General features: G+C 39.9%; 1 protein-coding gene across 8 annotated transcripts in view; it reads right to left on the reverse strand.

The window, feature by feature from the left end:
• Positions 1 to 483: 483 nt before the first annotated feature.
• Positions 484 to 20,241, reverse strand: part of LOC131219056 (FRIGIDA-like protein 3) — a 60,689-nt gene continuing 40,931 nt past the window's right edge. For 3 of the 8 annotated variants that reach the window (XM_058214029.1, XM_058214024.1, XM_058214031.1), the window contains 3 exons: positions 2,288 to 3,392; positions 1,874 to 2,070; positions 484 to 1,168 (listed from right to left, as the gene is read on the reverse strand). In XM_058214029.1, the coding sequence (XP_058070012.1) occupies positions 686 to 1,168; positions 1,874 to 2,070; positions 2,288 to 3,368 (1,761 nt within the window). In that variant the 5' untranslated portion in view covers positions 3,369 to 3,392 and the 3' untranslated portion in view covers positions 484 to 685. Of the gene's footprint in view, positions 1,169 to 1,873; positions 2,071 to 2,287; positions 3,406 to 20,241 lie in introns of all 8 variants that reach the window. The other 5 variants (XM_058214030.1, XM_058214028.1, XM_058214025.1 and 2 more) reach the window with 4 other exon arrangements.

A 20,241-nucleotide genomic window follows, 5' to 3' on the forward strand; every position in this document is an offset into this window, starting at 1 on the left:
ACCATTGACGTGGACCGTCCATCACAGGAGCCACCTCAATATGGGCCATCCATCATGCAGACCATAGCTTCAATGTCCATTGCCCATCATGTGAAGCCCACCATTGATGTAGATTGTCCATTGTGTAGGCCCCACATTTGAAGTGGGTTGTCCATCATACCAGCCAGCTTTGAATGTGGGCTATTCATCACTATAGACCGACCTTTGATGTGGTCATCCATCATGTGGGGCCTACCTTTAATGTGGACCATCCATCACATAAGCCCCACCTTCAATGTGGACATTCCAACGTGTGGGGCTCCTTTGATATGGACGGTGAGAGAGCCTCCTTTAACATGGGCCTTCAGAGCAGAGTGAATTAGACGAGTTGTAAAGCTCTAACAAAAAAAAAAAAAAACTTATTTAGGTAGCTTTTAGCACATAAGTTACCTCTGTAACGATGCTTACCAAAGTAACTTTAACAAAGATGAGAGCCAGCCAGCCTTTTCGAAGAACACTAGAACTGCTGCATCTGCTAACGTATACAAGTTGCCAAAAAAGTCTACAGCAAGGAAGAAATATGGAAAACCTACAGCTTTGAAAAGGAAAGAAGCCTGTACCTGTCTTAAACAAACCCTCACCACATTTCCTCTAACCTCAACCTGTGAATGGTAAAAGACTCCCGTAAAATCCTTCGTAATTCACATTACATGTATGGTTGGTGGGAAGGCTGCAACCCACTCCCTGTATGGGACCCATAGTTTGACAAAGCACCACCAAATGAGGTAACAGGGACACTCTCATGTGGGTGATAATTTGGTCGTGGGGCATTTGATTGCTGGTGACCATAGACACCCTGACCCGCCACCTCATAGTCATACGTGGCTGAGTTGGCAGTATATTGGTACCTTGCTGTACCTCCGCGATACCCTCCCATGTTGCCGTAAGTCTGAGGCTGTCTGTCTGCAGAGACAAAGGGCATCCGGGGGACGAATCCTCCATTTGGCCAAGGCCTCTTAGGCGGAGGCTTTGCTCCATCCCCCATCCTCTTCTTGTCGGATTTTGCTTTCTCCAGCTGAGACACGCGTCTCTGAAGGGGATCAAGTGGGTACTCCGATTCGAGCTTGTACTCTTCAATACACCTAATGACTGCTCTAAGTGCAGCAAGCTCCTGTGCATTTGCATCATTCTATATTCATGAATGCAGGAAAAGGCATTAATGAAATACAGCCAAAATAATTACAGGCGGGTTTGTGTTAATTGTTTGCATTTGGATGTTCAATTTGATTGCATTGCAATAATTCAAATCAATAACAAGTAAATGACCATATTGGGCTGGAGCCCTACTTCATTCAGATGGGTCTAACCTCCAAATTGCAATTAATATCATTTGAAACTTGGATCTTGAAAAATTACAGAATTGCATTTTGGGGTTTGGTTGTCGTTATGAATTGGTGAATCCACACTTTGGAAATTGGCAGTATAACCAATTGAATGAATTGCAACTACGTTGAATCAAACATCCAAACCAATGTTTTAAAAATCAGAATAGACCAGGCAGCCCAAACCAATGATTAGGACTGCAACTGCTGGCCTTTCTAGGCTGGGTAAATATAGGACTGGTTTTTGGATTGGGACCACCCTGGTCATACATTTCCACTCCAACCATTGAACCATTCGACCCAGTCAGATTGGACCAGAACTGTCACCCTTTTTTTTATTTCTGTTTTTCTCAATATATTTAATTAAAATTTGATTTTGACACCATGACAATGATGACATGGTGATGATGCCATAAGTTTTCCCAGTGGTGATCAAACCAGTTTGGACTAGACTGCTTACAAAAATGGGTTAGCATCTGCTTCGGGTTTTAAAATATTGATCCAAACACAACCTCAATTTGTAGTCCAATATGCACCTGCATAACGGTGGCTCCTGAATTCCCACCTGTCCTATTGGAATTTCTCCTCAGGTCTTTCAAGTATGTCTTCAATAGAGGTACAGGGGGAAAGGTTTCAGTGAGTTGGAAGGCTTGCACAAAATGGATGGCATCGATCTGTTTCCCACTGTTCACCAATTCTTCAACTACACCTGCAAGAATGGAACATCCACACAATCAAACAGCATTACCAACCAAACAAGATGGAATTTTCAAGCAGCCATCTTCTGTGGAATCCAGTTTCTCTCTATTTTTCTCAATTAAAGTGCTATCCTGCTATCTCGTTGAATGGAACAACCAGTCACAACCAACTAGGACACAGTATCGAGGGTTGCCAGATCCTCCATGATCAGTTAACAGAATACCAACCTGGCATTTTGTGAGTTAGCCCAAGAGAACGGCAGAGGTCAGGTGTCTGCCTGAGATGAGCAACATCAAGGACAAGCTTGCAAAGTACATCTTCATCAAACTCTGAAGCAATGCTAAAGGTAGCAAGGAGCTGGAGGAATGCCTGGGCTTCCAATGAATTCCCATTGGCAGAATCAACATCCGCACTCATCAATTTCGTTTTCCACTCATCAGCAATTGCCTTGGCTTGCTGCTTAGTTTCAGAGCTCAGAGGGTGATCAGCACTTGGCTCAGAGTCGGAACCCACCAACAATGGGGCCACAGATTCCATCAACATAACACAGGATCTTCGCAGGCCCTGAAGGGCTGCATCCTTCTTGTTTTCTTGATGGTTGGTTTGATCAGGAGGGTAAAAGCCCTCTAATGCATCCAGAACCAGACGGGCTGGTTTGGTTGCACTTTTCCATGCAATGGGAATTTCCTCACGTATGGCCGCGAGATCTCTCCGGTTATCTGAAATGAATTTCAGAATCCCTTTTATGTCCATCTGCTCGCAAAATTGCATCAGCTCATGCGTCAGCTCAGGACGGGGCTTAACTTCAGCAGCCACGATGTCGGCATGTCCTCCCGATTTATCAGGGGATTTCTCCTCTGGGACAGAGACAGGTGCAATGGGATCACCGTTGGACGAGCTGCTTACCTTGGCTGCTTTGTTGGTTTGGATGATGGCAGGCTCGGGAAATTCCATCTTGTATTTCTCACGTGCCTCTGAAATAGCAGCAACGGCAGCATCCTTTAGCTCCTGCAGCCGGTCCAACGAAGCTTGTTCTTTAGCAGCTACTTCTGCCTCTCTCTGCACAAGCAATGCTCGAGTCTCTGATTCCTCCTCTTCAAATACCCTCTCCTTCTCTGCTAACTCATCACATCTCTTCTTCAATGTTCTCTCAAGATCAGAAAAATACTCTTCAATTTCCTTCCATTGAACCTTGTGATCAGAAGAACCTTTCCTTAGTGATTCAAGGTCAGCAAATGCCTTGCCAAGCTGCTCTATCGTAGAGCCAATCAATTCAGTGCCTGTAGGAAATTGTTCGGTATCTACCATGGCGATGATCTGATGGGGTTCAACCTGCAAGAAAGATCTACACGATGCAATAAGAAGTGAAGAAAAGCCGGCACCTAACGATGGCATGTTCTCTAAGGCACATTGTAAATGGAAAACACTAAGATAAAATGAAGCAACATAAGAGAAGCCTCACAAGTAACATGAGCAAGGATGAATTTTTATTTTTTTTTTGAAGGGTTACGATTCTATTGATCAAAGGCCAAGGGGCCAAAAGAATTACAAAACAAGCCTGAGAGGCTGAAGAGAAAAAGAGAGAGAACAATCTCCCGTGACTTGGGACTCCAAGACCCAAACCACAACATCTAGCTTAGTCCACCTGACAACATCCACAGCTACCCTGCTACAGTTACGAAAAATACGGCTTCCACACTCCCCCCCCCCAACAGACCCATCAATAACACCCATCTCCAGTCTTTCCTCCATATTCTCCCCCCCTAAGACCCATCAATAACGCCCATCTCCAGTCTTTCCTCCATATTTTCCCCACCCAACCCCATGCCAAGTGAGCAAGAGGCCTTCGATCAACTTTGGCATCACCCATGAGAGTTTGCGCTCTATTTTGATCACAAGGCATTACGTTACTTGAATTCTCAGAAGAACTTGAGTGCTAGGCATGCTAAGGGGGTGCTTATCTTCAAGAGTTCACATTCAACCTAAAACATCACGCCGATATTGAAAATAAGGTAATGGACGCCCTTAGCCAAAAGGAAGGTATTACGTATCGATAACGGTAGTCATAACGGTCACCACCATTACCGATATGGGTATCGGCTGTAACGGCCGATACTGGGGGCGTAACGACTGTTACAACCGGTGTTTTAAATATCGACAATATTAGCCGACATATCCCACGATATATCTTGTATCCCACCTGTGCGATACGAAATGCGTAGGTAGTGCCAATATATCCCACCTATTCGATATGGTGAATATTTCTGATTTTTGATGCATTTTTTTGTTGTAGATCATGTTAAATCAGTGTCAAATGGTTATAAATCTATTATTATTCATGTTTTCCATGAAAAATCATGGATTTGGAGCTTTGATTTTCGAGATTTAGGGAGATGGGCCAAGTTGCAGAAAATTAGGAAAAATCAAAATTTCTCAATTTCTCGCAAATCAATTGCACTCTTTGTATCCAAACACAAAATCAAACATGTATGTAACTTGATCTAGTGATTCTTCTTTTGCTTTTGAATGTATTGCTTGTGTTTCCATACATGCCTTCTTACGTTTGTAAGTTATATAAATAGACTTTGAATATACTTGCATCAGTTTAGTTGGACAACACATATATTAGGACCCCATACAAAGGAAGCCCCTATTATGTGAACTTTTTTTTAATAATGTTTTGATTTTTAAGTGTATTGATGGCTTTTTCAACAATCCCTAAAGTTTCATTGAAAAGTTCGACCAATTTCCCAATGTTTCCCAACAATAGCAATACATTACACGATACAACCGATATATCACATGCGGTAACCAATATGTATCTATATCCCAAGGGTGCGATACATTATGTGATAACAATATTTAAAACATTGGTTACGACCACCTTAACGGTTGAAAATTTTCTTTTGGTCGAAAAATTCTGAAAAAAAAAATATTTAGAAAATCAAGAATAATGTAAATATTTCGAATATATATTTATTTTTTGTTTTGAATATGTTCATGGTAGTGTAACAGTCCACTCTTTGGTGAGAGTATTGTATTGGGCTGTCTGGTGAATTTGTGAACATGATTATATGTATGTAATGTTTACGGGGGTAACGGTCATTATGCCCAATAATGGCCTTTACGACCATCGTAATGGCCGATACGGTCCCAAAAAACCAACTGCCTCGTTTCACCGCCGTATTGCATAACGGTCATAGCCGTTACCCATACGTATCAGCCTTTACGGGCCTATCGTAATGGATACAAAACACCTTGGCCGAAAGTCACACCTATTGCCTACCTTATCATTTTCCGTTGTTGGGTTTGAAGAACTTAAACAGGACTATGCCATAGACGATGATTTTGGGAAGGTATTTTCAGCACTCATTTCTAGTGCAGGCACCTAGTACCTAAGGTATACCTTGCACGATGGGTACTTTTTCTTCAATATGAGGTTGTGTTTTCCAAAGAGTTCCTTGGAAGAGCTAGTTATATGAGAGCTTCATTCAGGTGGCCTAGGTGGTCGCTTTGGTATCGATAAAACGACAGCCCTAGTTGAGGACTGTTTCCACTGGCCAGGTCTAAAGAAAGACGTTGGGATCGTTGTTTGTCAATGTCAATTTGGATCTTGGCCTAAGTTTCTAGGATTAGGGCTTGGTTTGGATCTTGGCTTAGGTTCATGGTTTAGGGTTTGGCTTAGAGTTAGGGTTAGGATTTTGAGTTTGGTTCCAACCAACTTGATCAACTTGTTAGCCTGAGATCGGGTGTCTACAAGATAATGCCCTAAAATGATATGAAAAACAAATGGACGAGGTGGATACAAAATACAGGCAACAAGGTGGGCCCCACGGTAAGGGCCACACCGCAGTTGAAAGGAAGCGGATTGGATACTGAATAGTAAACTCTATGGGGTCGACCGTGATTTATATATTTTATCCACTCCCTCCGTCCATTGTACCAAATAATTCTAGGAATGTAACCCAAAAATGAAGCATATACAAAGCTCAAGTGGACCACACTATAGGAAACAATATGCATTGAACAATTCTTGGGGGCCACAAAAGTTTTGATCAAGCTGATATTTGTCCTTTCCCCTTATCCATGTCAGTGTAATCTTTTGAACAGTTGGATTACGAATAAACATCACTATGGGCCCTAGCAAAGTTTCAATGGTGGAAATCATTATTCCCATTGTTTCTTGTGGTATGGTCCACTTGAGCTTTGGATATGCTTCAATTTAGGGGAATTTTGGGCTCGGCCCTTAAATTGAATTGGAAAAAGGATGGATAGCATGGATAAACCATGTACATTCACTATGGGCCCAACGGAGTTTACTCGGTATGATAAAAGTATACTTGCCTAGTGTGCCACACATAGCCGACCGCGATGGTGTTGAAATCACCAAATTCCATGGGCTCCACCCCCTAGGATTGTTTAAATAGTGGAAATCATTGTCCCCGCTACTTTTCATGGTATGGTACACTTCAGCTTTGGATGCATACCATAAAATGACATTTTAAAAAAATAAAAAATAAAAAATGTATGGTGGATGTGGATACAATAAATACATCACGATGGGGCTAAAAATTAGTGACGTCAACACACCGCTGAGGTCGGTGGTGTGGCACACAACTGAATCTGCTAGCGTGTTACAGTCGGGCCCAGTTATCACTCGTTCCCTCTCTCCCCATCTCGCCCTCTCTCGCACATTGTCGTTGTTATTCTTTACGAGGTGCGTAAATATACTGCTGCAACAACAACCCCAACCAAAAGAAAGAGGATTAGCATTTGAAGATCCATTTCCTCCGACACACCAACTCATTTCACTACCTGTGTCGATCGCCATCCAACCATGCAAGTATTTCTAGGGTTTTCTCATCTCCTCTGCATTTGCCAAGGTACAGATCTTCTACTATTTCCTTTCTCGTTTCCCTTCCCGCATAGCTCTCTTTCTTTAATATATGCAACGGAACGGAACGTAATGATTTGTAGTCAGCGTAGAACAACCAGTTAGAAATGGACGGTTCCATCCCATTTCCGTGTTTGGCCAAACCCTCTACTTCTCGCTAGTAAGGGGGTTGTACTTTGGTTCTGGGGAACATATTCTCAGGGAACGAGATTTTTTCTATGGTGTTTGAGTATTGGGAAAGCTATTCTTAAGAATCCAGTTTCGGTGTTTGAAAGAGATGTGATGAAAAAGAGAGGAGAGGAAAAGCCTCTTTATCCTTTAAAAAAAAATGCAAATCCAAAAGGAAAAACAAAAAAAATCAATAAGAAAGAAAGAGATTGTGGGAAAAGACCCAACAATCCTCTAGTCGAATGCTAGAGATCACTAATGCAAGACTGTGAGCAAGCTCAACAGTCCTCTAGTTTAGAACTACAGACCACTCTCCCTCCAACAACCACCGTAGAGGGAAAAAAGAATTTCATAAAGAGAATATTAGTCAGCCTGTCGTATTCCATAAGCCATGTCCTATTTATAATCATCCTTACAATCTATAATAAAGGATAAGGAATCTAAAAATATGCGAAAATAGGAAAACACCTAAATAACAAAGCATTCTAATTAAGAAAATGCCTAAAATAGGAAGATACTTATATAAGAAAATATTTAAAATTATTCCCTGTCTAAAACACAACTTGACAACTTCCATTTCGTACCAATGAAAATATCGCTCCATTAACTTTAGCCAGTCATTGAACATTTTGGGATCCAAATTACCATCGTAATCTTGAATATCAATCTTAACACGATTGGCAGGATCCAAAGTACAAATATTCCTTCCTCCTTAGGATAAATTGGATGATCCCGTCAGAGGTTGTTCATCCCTCTAGCTCTTAGTTGCACATAGCGATGTTGTTGGTCCCCGTAGCCAGGCTTATATTCTTCTTCTTGGAAATTACCATTACGACCAGGATGCCTTAACATTTCCGGACTCCACTTCTCCATCAAGGTCATCCATAAATGTTTGGCGGTCTAGATTGATTCCCTTATTTGCGTTTTCGAGAACAATAATACGTCCTTTCAAACATTCATTCTGGCTGTGGAACCAACCTCTAGGTCATCCACCCATTTTGTGATCAAATTGACCATTTGTTGCAAGGTTGTGACAGTTTCATCTTGAGGTTGTGTGGCCATCTCAGGATTGTAAATCATCCCTTTTCTAGTGTAGCGTATAAGACAACAAACTTTGGCAAAGCATGTGAGAATTTTATTTTTTTTGCTTCTCTCTTTTCTTTTCTTTTTTTTTTTTTTTTAAAGAGAATATTAATCAGCTTGTCTTATTCCATAGGTCATGTCTTATTTATAATCATCCTTATGATCTGTAATAAAGGATATGGAATCCAAAAATTTGTGAAAATAGGAAATCACCTAAATAACAAAGCATTCTAATTAAGAAAATGCCTAAAATAAGAAGATACTTAGATAAGAAAATATTTAAAATTATTCCCTACCTAAAATAAAGATCTGAAAGAAAGAGCAGATTTCCTAATCTAGAGATATGAAAGAAATGGGAAATGGTGATAATGAAGGGGCATTTTCATACTGGGCTCAAGTGGGGTGGCCTATGGGATGCGAGGGCACACTCGGGGTGGGCAACTCGCAAAACCCATGGATCTGGGGCCTGTGTGAGGCGGGTGGCTTATGTGAGGAGGAACTCATGAATTTGGGGCCCAAGAGAGGGCAGGACCCATGGATTTGGAGCCCACGAGAAGGGTTCGATCAAGGACCTAACCCATGGATTTGGGACCTGGGTTATGAGATAAAGGGATTAATTCGCCAGCTTCTATCAGTTCAGAGCAAGCGGCTAATTATCCTGCATTAAATTAGTATCAGGACAGGAGGTCTCGTGTTCAAGACTCCTCATCGGAGGTGATTAATGCGGGGGCATTTTCACATCGGGCTCGAGTGGGGTGGCCTGTGGGATGCAGGGGCACACTCGGGGTGGGCAGCCCACGAAACCCATGAATTTGGGGCCCATGTGAGGCGGGTAACTCGTGTAGGGCAGAACCCATGGATTTGGGGCCCACAAGGAGGGTTCGGCTGAGGACCTAACTCATGGATTTGGGGCCTGGGCTGTGAGATAAATGGATTATTTCGCCATGCTATTTCAATTTGAGCTTTTAGAGCAAGTGGTTAATTGTCTTGCATTAGGTGATAGGCTAAAAAAGGAAGGTGGTCCTTTTCTCGTACACGCGTGTGAGCGTGCACGTGTGGGATGTGGCAAGATTGCATCAGGATGGGAATCCATTTTCCAAAATTTTGCAACCCATCTTAAAGGTGAGAATCATAAAAGGAGCAAATTTTGGGAATTGGATTCCTATGGGAATTCATTTGCCACCATTTTCCAGGATCTCAACAAAAATTCAACCTCTAATCGATGGAATCCATTTTCGACGAGTTGGAACTAGATTCCTAGTAGCCAAGATACACCTTAAGAATTGCCTCCACTTATAGTTGTACCATTTAACAATTCCCTATGAGCGTATTTGTTGTCATCTCAAATCGAATTTCTTTCTCTATGCACATTAAGTGGTCGTTTGGATGCTTACAGGTTGTACATGATTTACAGTTAGTTTGTTTGGCTTTAAGTTGTAAATGATTTATAGGTAAATCATTTACAGTGTTTGAATAGCCTAAAAATGGTTTATATCCTATAATCGGGTATTCACACCTGAGTTAGTTTAGAGAAGTAATTCCTTAAAAAGCATTCAAATGGCATATAAGAGTGGATTTTAAAGTGGAACATTGAGTTAAGCCCATTTCACTAAAGCTTTGGGTTGATTCTCACAAAAAACCTAGCATTAGGTAAACCATAGAAGTGGGCCCATGAATTCAAAGCATTAAGCGAGCCATAGCAAGATTTGTTGTCGTTTGGGGGGGGGGAGAGAGAGCCATTGGAGTTCTCAAAGACAAAGGAGAGAGGAAGGTGTCTCTCCTTTATCGCAATGTAAAATTGCACGTGGAGGGCCCATGGGCTATGTGTGGAAGCTTGACGGAGCTATGAAATGAAGGCTATGTCTTAGAGGGGGAGATTAGGACCAATTAAAATTTTCATCTTTTAATCTCAAATGCCTTCTTAAGTTAAATATGGAAATTAAGCTAAGCAAGGCATTTAACTCTTAAGGCTTCCAAGCCAATAGAGAGTCCAATCACGTAGACCACAAACGATATGCCAATTAAGCAACTAGTCCATACATATTATAGTGTACATGAGTGTATGGGATGTGTTATACTATTAACTCCTAGCATTCATCTAATCATGCATACATATAATTAATCATTCAATCGCATAAGCATAATTAAATGAGTGCTTAAATACAATTCCAAACACAAGCATGTATAGTCAAGGTGTTCCGTAATGGCCTCCACCGTCACCTTTACGATACGGGGCATAACGGCTGTTACGGCCCCGTAACAGCCGTTATGGTCTCTCTTTTTTATTTTTTTATTTATTGAAAAAACCCCGAAAAACCTATATCTGCCTCGTAATGTTGATTAAAAAGTATGAAAAACCTGTATATGTCCTATAATAGACCATGACAGGGCTATTATGGCATTTATAAGGGATGTAACGTGCTATAAACGGCAATTACAGGTCATTTTTTTCCATAACAGCTGTTACGGCCGTTACGACCCCGTAACGTGTAAAGGTTGCCACCATTACCTTTATGTAACAGCCTTTACGGCCCTGTAACGGCCTTTACGACACACAATGTGTATAGTGGATCGGTTTCCCTACTCCACTCCCGACAGACGCACTCAACCCATGAGTGTACTGGATTTTCACTATCAAAGGTTCACCTTTAACCTTTACAATCGTATACAAGGTGTTCTGTATCCATTATGATATGCCCGTAAAGGCCGATACGTATAGGTAACGACCATGACCGTTATGCGATATGGGGGTGAAATAGGACAATTGTTTTTTTAGGACCATATCAATCGTTGCGGTGGCCGTAAAGGCCGTTACAGGGCACAACGACCGTTACCCCGTAACGGTTGAAAAAGTACCACTTCTTTTTCTATTTAAATCCATTTTTCTCCTCATTTTTTTTTTCACTTTTCTCATTCCGAAAACTCTTTAGATCATTTTACAATAGATTTTGACCACTCTTACTATAGTTTTTAAGATTAAAACTATAGATTTAAGTGATTTGAGCGAATAGAAGTTTCAAGGGCCATTTTTTTTTATAAAAAAAAAAAATTTGAAAATGTAGTATTTATTCTTTTTTTCTTATTTCTAATTTTAATGCTTGATTGTGATGTGTAAACATTAGAGACATAATCATGTTCACAAATTCACTAGATAGCTCAATACAATACTCTCACCAAAGAGTGGACCGTTACACTACCATAAACATGTTCGAAACAAAAAATGAATACATATTTGGAATACTTACATTATTATGAATTTTCTATATACTTTTCAAAAATTTTCAGGCAAAAGAAAATCTTCAACCGTTACGTGTGTCACAACGGCCGTTCGCAACGGTCGTTACACCCCTGTATCGGCTGTTACAGCCAATACCCGTATCGCTAATGGTGGTGACCGTTATGGCCACCATTACCGATACGAATACATTGATCTTATACAAGGATCGGCACCCTCAGAAACTTACATGGTTTTCTATAGGCTAGCCACAAACCTCGGTCCTACCCAAGAACCTACGCATATACACCTGTGTTGGGGGGCCTACGCAAGGACTTAATTTAGGTCATACACAATAACCTAATCGAGTTTGGCAATTAAACTCTTACACTCAATCCTACGCAAAAAAAAAGAATGTACATGTATTCTACAAATGACAACCTAACTTGTCGGATTGAGCCCCGTTGATGTCTTGTCTAGGGTTGCTTGATCGATGCTATCCCGTGCCTCCAACTCCCATTTTACTCCCTCGATCATGATGTCGATGCTTTGCCAAGGCTTTAACTCCAACATCAACCACCTTGCATGTGGTGCTCCTTTGAGGTGACCAAGGTGATAGGAAGTTGGGTAGAATCACCTACAACTAATAGTAAGTTGTAATGCCTAGGGAATTCATCTAGATGGAAACTCTAGAAGTTGAATGACACAAGGATTTGCCAATAAAAATGGTGTGTAAACTCTAGAAAAAACTTGAAATCATGATTCATGATCTTCTTGTAGAGGAGCTTTAAATGCTCATTGGAGTGAAGAATCACTAAGAAGAGAACGTAGATCTCATTGGGATAGAGCCTAAGATGTTTGGTAGAGCTTGGGATGCACTAGGGTCTTTAAAATGCCAAAATTCATTGTCTCCACAAAGATCCGGTTGCTAGATTTATAAGAAAAAAGCTCCAACGGATCTATAACGACTAGTCTTCAGTCCGACCTAAGTTGTCTTCGGTCGCACCGAATTATCCTGTGGAAAAACCACAAATGTTGCTAGATAATTTTTTGTTCCTTCGGTCAAACCAAACCTGACTTCGGTCACACCGAATCCAGCAGAACGTTCATTCGGCTAGAGCCGAATTATACTGTTTTTTTTTTATTATTTTCAAGTCGGCTTGTTGACCATATTCAGTCACTTTCGATCGAACCGAAGTCATGATTCAGTGAACCGAGTCCAACCGAAGGTTTGTTCGGCTGTAGCTGAATTAACATGAATTTCAAGGCTAAGATTGTTGTCCTGTTGTGGCCAATTTTGGTGGGACTGAAGGTTGCTGAATTTGTGCAGTTACTTTCGCAACTTAGGACCTCTAAAGCCAATATAAGGGTGGTCAATTTAGGTTCCTATGGCTTAAGGGATGATCATTAAAGGTTTTATTAGTTAGGTTTAAGATCATCTAGAGGTAGGTTGTTTTGGGTAAAGGATTAGGGTCACCAAGTTACTTCATCCATTCATTCTTTTGCTCCTTGATGTTCCAACGTCACTTGTGTCTCCGGTCTTCAGCTTCCGAGGGCTCAACCAATTACATGACATATGGACTCACGTAATTGATGCATAAAACAGTGAACTAACACAATGCATTTAAAATAAAAAATAAAAAAGAACCGTTGGAGGCTGACAGGTTGTAGATGATTTGCCTGTAAATGAAATCCTATGTTTTTGCCTGTAAATGATAAGGGGCAAAAAGTTGTAAATCACTTACAACCTATAAATGATTTACAGGCAAAAAGGGCCATCCAAATGCAAGTTGTAAATGATTTACAACTTGCCTCATTTACAAGCATCCAAACAACCCCTAACCGGAGTTGTTGTTTTTCTTAATGAGAGAGAATGATCCATATTGCCTTGCAATCAATATATTTCCAATCTCTCATGTGAAATCTTCCTAAAGCCTAATGAAATCTAAATAGATCCACCCAAGGCCTAATAATCTTCCTAATATGTAAATGGTTTCCCACAATCTCTCAGGCCAAAAATTCTTCTTAGTTAAATAACATCCCTACTAAATCTCCCAACTTACCCTTACGCACTTTATTTAGAATCATAGTTCTACCATGCATACATATTGCATGCACCTATTTTTCCTTCACCCATAAGAAACCCGGTTTTCAAGGTTACCAAGTCCTTCACTTGTTCATCCAAGCAGTTGCCCTCCATAAGGAATTGCTCTTGGACCTCATACTTATGCCCCAGATGGAATTTCTTGTTCCCGTTGTATGAAGTCTCTTGTCATAACGGGCCTTCCTTTTCCATTGGAGTTTACCAAGGTATACAATAACAGTAATGGTGGTTGTAACCAATGTTCGAAATATCGGTATCGCGCATTGTATCGCAACCTTGGGATAGAGATATGTATCGGTTATCGCACGGCATATATCATTTGTATCGCGTAATTTATCGTACTTTTTGGGAAACATTGGAAAAATAGTTGAATTTTTCAATGAAACTTAAATGATTATTAAAAAAGAACTTAATACACCCTTTTAAATCATAAAATCTCAAAAAAGAAGTGCATATAATAGGTTTCCTTTGTATAAGATCCGAAGCTATATGCTGTCTGATTAAACTAAGGCAACCATATTCAAATATGATTCATAACATTTATAAATGTATCAAGACATGTAATAAAAACACAACCAATGTATTCAAAAGCAAAAGATATAAAAAGAAATCAATATTTTAATTTTTTTTCAAGTGGACCATAATACAAGAAACAGTTGTAATCAACCATTACAAACTTTTCATGGGCCACAAAAGCTTTGGATCAACCTGATATTTATGTGATCTCTTCATCCAGGTCTTTGTGAACTTACCAACAAGTTGGATGGCAAAAAAAAATTCCAGTGGACCCTATGGAGTTCTAACGGTGGGGATTCAATCACTACTGTTAACAGTGTTGTGGTCCACTTAAGACCTGGACCTACTTCATTTTTGGGATCAGGCTCGAAAATGAGCTTTAAAAATGGATGGACTGTGTGGATGTAAGGCACATGCATTACAATGGGCCCCACAGTTAGGGATCCACCAAAACGAGGACGTCAATTCCCTGTATTGCCTAGTGAGGTGACCACTAACAATGTTCTGTGCGCCCCACCATGATGTACGTGTCCTATCCACGCCATCCATCCATTTTTCCAAATTATTTTATGCATGAGCCTAAAAATGAGGCAGATCCAAATCTCATATGGACCACACCATGGGAAAGAGTGGCGATTGAACACTCACTGTTAAAAACTTATTAGGGCCACAAGTTTTGGATTAAGCTTATATTTGTGTTTCTATTCATCCAGGTGTGCATGACCTATCAACAGGTTGGATGACAAATAAATATCACCGAGAGCTCTAGGAAGTTTTTAATGGTGAGCATTCAATCACCACTGTTTTCTTGTGATGTGGTCCACTCGAGATTTGGATCTCCCTCATTTTTTAGCCCATGCTCTATATTAATCTGGAAAAATAGATGGACGGCTTGGATAACACACACACACACACACACACACACACACACACACACACACACATATCACGTGGGGCCTACATAGCAATACGCAATCAGCGTCCCCAAAACAGGTGCGCAAATTAGGTTTTTCCCGGGTAATAGCTTAGTGGGTGTTACCCCTAAAGAAGGGCCCACCTTGATGATGTGTTGTATATCAACGCTGACCATTCGTTTTTCCAGCCCATTTAGGATGGGATACCAAAAATTATGCAGATCGAAATCTCACATGGACCATACCACAAGAAATAGTAGTGATTGAGTGCCTCACCATTAAAAAATCCAAAGGGCCCATCATAAGGTTTTTGTAATGTTTATTTGCAAATCCAACCTGTTGACAATGTCAAAAAGATCTGGATGAATGGAAAATTGAAATATCATATTCATCCAAAACTTTTATGGCCAATAAAAAGATTTTAATGGTCATTCATCACTGTTTTTATTGCTATGGTCCACCTGAGATTTGAATTTTCTAATGATTTAGGATCTCATCCTAAAATGAGATGGAAAAATTGATGGCTGGCGTGTGTGTGTGTGTGTGTGTGTGTGTGTGTGTGTGTATAACATCAAGATGAGCCCCACATGGTTAGGGTAACACTCACTAAGCTATTCCAGGGGTAACAACTAATCCACTCTCAATCCGCATTGCACAACGGATGAGCGATGTGAGTGGGACCCTGGCTGTGGGCACCACCATGATGTATGTGTTGTATCCACACCATCCATCCGTTTGGAGAAATTATTTTAGGGCATCGGCCAAAGAATGAGGCCGATTCAATGCTCAAGTGGACCCCGCCACATGAAACAACAGTTAAAGTGATGCCCACCATTGAAACTTTTAACATTCCTAGGGCCCATCATGATGTTTATTTGTAATCCAACCTATTCATAAGTCCAGGGAGATGGACTGAGGCAAAACACAAATATCAGCATGATTGAAAACTTCTGTGGCCCTCGAGAAGTTTTGTTATGGTAAGTGTTCAATCCCCACTGTTTTTTGTGATGAGGTCAACTTGAGCTTTGGATCTGCCTCATTCTGTCTCATGACCTAAATGGATATGTAAAATGTATGGACGGAATGGATATACAATATATACATCAAGGAGGGCCTAGGGTGTGCCAAAACGGTTACGTATCGGTTGTATCGGCCGATACGTAACGGTAACGGTAAGGGCCGATACGCATTTCAGGATCGTATCGGCCGTTATCGTTTTTTGTGCCCGTATCGGCCGTTACGGGTGTAATGGCCGTTACTAACCCGTAACGGCTAGCCCATAACGGTAAAAAAACAGTAACTTTTTTTTTTCATTTTAAGCTCTATTTTTGCTGTTTTTTTGAAACTTCTTGCTTCCAAACTGTTTCTCTCCTACTACTAATTTCGAACAACTTTGGTTGGGTATTTGAGAAAAAAACACATTATATTATGGATTTTATTGAATCAAAGCTCGGTGGGCCATTTTTCAGAAATTCGTCAAAAATAGGTATTTATACTTTTTTTAATATGTTTTGTTGTTTTAATCATGTCATATGATGTGTTAATCATAATAGAACATGTTAATGTGCATTTTACAGATTTGGGGTACCATTTAATATTTTTTTAATATTTTTTCTATTTACGAATGAATTTTGACCCTTTTTTTAAAATTCGAAAAATCAATTTTTAACGGTTTTGTTGTTTTAATCATGCCATATGATGTGTTAATCATATTAGAACATGTTACAGTGCATTTTACAGATTTGGGGTGCCATTTAATATTTTTTTTATATTTTTTTCTATTTACGCATGAATTTTGACCCTTTTTTTAAAAATTCAAAAAATCAATTTGTAATGTTTGTATTGCTGTTTTAATCATGCCATATGATGTGTTAATCATAGTAGAACATGTTAATGTGCATTTTACAGATTTGGGGTGCCATTTTATATTTTTTTTCTATTTACACATGAATTTTGGCCTTTTTTTTAAATTCGAAAAATCAATTTTTAATTGTTGTTTTGTTGTTTTAATCATGTCATATGATGTGTTAATTATAATAGAACATATTAATGTGCATTTTACAGATTTGGGGTGCCATTTTATAAGTTTTTTATATGTTTTTTCTATTTACGCATTAATTATGACCCTTTTTTTTAATTCGAAAAATAATTTTTTAATGATTGTTTTGCTGTTTTAATCATGTCATGTGATGTGTTAATCATAGTAGAACATGTTAATGTGCATTTTACAGATTTGGAGTGCCATTTTATATTTTTTTATATTTTTTTCTATTTACGCATTAATTTTGGCCTTTTTTTTTTAAATTCGAAAAATCATTTTTTAATGAATAGTTTACTGATTTAATCATAGAATTTGATGTATTAATTATAGTAGAACATGTTAATGTGCATTTTACAAATTTGTGGTGTCATTTTGTAATTTTTTTCTATTTTCGAATTAGTGACTTTATGTTTTTATTTGCTTATATTGGACAGGTTTTGCCTTAGAGCTTCTTAGGGTTTAGTTAGAACATAAAATCATCTTTGTTAACATAGGTCATATACTCGTACTCATATCTAATTATCTAGTATCTACCTAAACCTAAAGAAATGTCTGAGTCTGGCCAACAACAAGTGAAGATATTGGATGGCAACATTGTGATAGGGTTGGTGGTACTAGGCACCAAATGAAGTGCAAGTATTATGATAGACTAGTGACTGGTGGAATTATCCATCTCAAACAACATTTGGCACATCGAAAGGGTCAAGTTGCGCCATGTAGTAGAGTACCGAAAGAGATAATGCTTTTAATGCAAGCTAGTCTGGATGAGTCGAAGGGTAAACGTGTTGTTGTACAAAAGAAGAAAGATGATATTTTTGATGCAGCTCGACAGGAGGTGTTTGGTTCTAAATATATGGGCGTTCGTGATGAAGATATTATTAATTCTAACGAAGATTTAAATCGAGAATTTACTATAGCTAAGAGAGCTTGCGTCTAGCTCATGAAGAGGAAGAACGCCGCCGCTTGTTTGACATGCATGGGTCAGTGCGTGATATTGGGGGGGGGGGGTAAGGTTTGGTGGGTTACGACGTATGTTTGGAAGCCGACGACAGACATCTTCACGTGATGCCCCTATACGTTTGGATGAAGAAGTAAATGAGCCTAGGAGACCCTCTATTGATCTAATCTTGTTTAGGAAAGAATCAACTAAACAAAAGAATATAAAACAAATGTGGAGTAGAACTTCCGTTGAGAAATTAGGTAGAGCAGCAGCAAAGTTATTTATACATGCCAACATACCTCCTAACGCAGCCAATTCTCCATATTGGCAAGTGGTAATTGATGCAACAACAAAAGCAGGTGAAGGAATAAAAGCTTCCACGGCTAAGAAGATTAGGGGGAAATGGACAAATGCAAAGTATGCGGATGTGAAAGCATACGTGGCTACCTTTAAACCTGTATGGCAAGTCAGAGGATGTACGATCATGTGTGATGGTTGGACTGGCCCAACCAGACACAGCATGATCAACTTCATGGTGTACTGCCACTTAGGAACTATATACCACTAGTCAATTGATGCCTCGGAGGCAACAAAAAATTCTACTTATATTAATGGACTAATGAATAAAGTTGTGGACGAGATTGGAGAGGAGAATATAGTGCAGATTGTGATAGATAATGAAGCAACATATAAGCTTACAGGACATGTTGATGTATAAGAGAAAACATCTTTTTTGGTCACCATGTGCTGCCCATTGTATTGATCTTATATTGAAAGATATTGGGAAGAAGAAGAATGTTAAGGAAATAGTCGAAAGGGCAAGGGAAGTGACGATGTTTATTTATAACCATAATCAAGTATTTGCAATAATGAGAAAGTTCACGAAAGGACGAGAGTTATTGAGGCCTGCGGTGACTAGATTTGCAATAAACTTTATAGCATTAGAGAGTTTATTCCAGCATAGGGGAGAGTTGAGTGAGATGTTCGCTTCCCGAGAATGGCTCAACACAAAACATGGGAAGAAAACATCAAGGACACCGGTCGAAGTTGCAAACACCATACGGGACAACAAATATTGGAAGAAGGTCAAGGCGATCCTAAAGGTGATGGAGCCACTAATGAGGGTACTCCGTCTTGTTGAAACCGATGAAGCACTTACCATAGGCTTCCTATATGATGCCATGGATAAGACAAAGTTTGCAATTCAACGTGATTGTAGAAGTTGGGAGACTTATTGGAAGATGATCGACAAGAGATGGACAAAACAACTCCATCACGATCTTCATGTAGCAGGTTACTACCTAAATCCTAGGTATAAATATGCCCAATCATTTGTTGCAGATAATGAAGTTCGTGTTGGGCAAAAAAATGTAATAAAGAGATTAGAGCCTGACTTAGATCTGCAAATAAAGGCGTTGAATGAATTAGATACATTTGGAAATCGCCTTGGTAGCTTTAGAGATGCTCTTGCACAGCATGCAGTATCTAGGTTGCAACCGGCCGAATGGTGGATTAATTTCGGATAGAGTACGAAGGCTCTCCAAAAAATTGCAGTAAAAGTTTTGAGCCAGACAACATCTTCCTCTAGCTGCGAAAGGAATTGGAGTTGTTTTGCGCTCATTCATTCAAAGAATAGGAATAGATTGTAGACTAGAACATTATATAGACTTGTCTTCATGCACTACAATATAAAACTAAGAATGCGACGACATCATAGGAGCATTACAGCTGCTGATGACGGAGACTACTGTCCAATAAACTTGGACAATATTTTTGATGAGGATGACCCACTTCTACCTTGGTTGAAAACAAGGGAAAAGCAAATTGAAGAAGATAGTGAATAATCGGAAATTGATGACCCAGAAATACGCATAGCGCAACAAGGGAGTCGTGCAGATGTATTAGACCCAGAAAGAGGGGCAGCGTTTATGCCACGTACAAATACGGCTCAAGATCAACAAAAGAGTACGAGTAGTGGTAGCGTGACCGTGTCGGATGATGATGACGACCCCCCGCCCTTGGTTTTGGCACTTCTGGTGTTGCTCAGCGCCCTATACAGCCGTCTACAGATCACGATGTCGATGAACATCGACGAGGTGGTACACAAGGTCAGACTTATGAGTGTACCGAGTCACGATCAGCCAGTAGGAGGTGGGTACATCTAGTGGTGCACCGGGTCCGGGAGGTCCAGAACATCAGTAAGCTCATGGTCTTGGTTATTATGATGGATATTCTTATGGTCAATTGGATTATGATGGTTATACTGAGCCTGTTTCATCACATTCATGTTGGAGTAGCCCTCCCAAT

The sequence above is a fragment of the Magnolia sinica genome, chromosome 11 (genome assembly GCF_029962835.1).
Source record: "Magnolia sinica isolate HGM2019 chromosome 11, MsV1, whole genome shotgun sequence".
Classification (NCBI taxonomy): domain Eukaryota; kingdom Viridiplantae; phylum Streptophyta; class Magnoliopsida; order Magnoliales; family Magnoliaceae; genus Magnolia; species Magnolia sinica.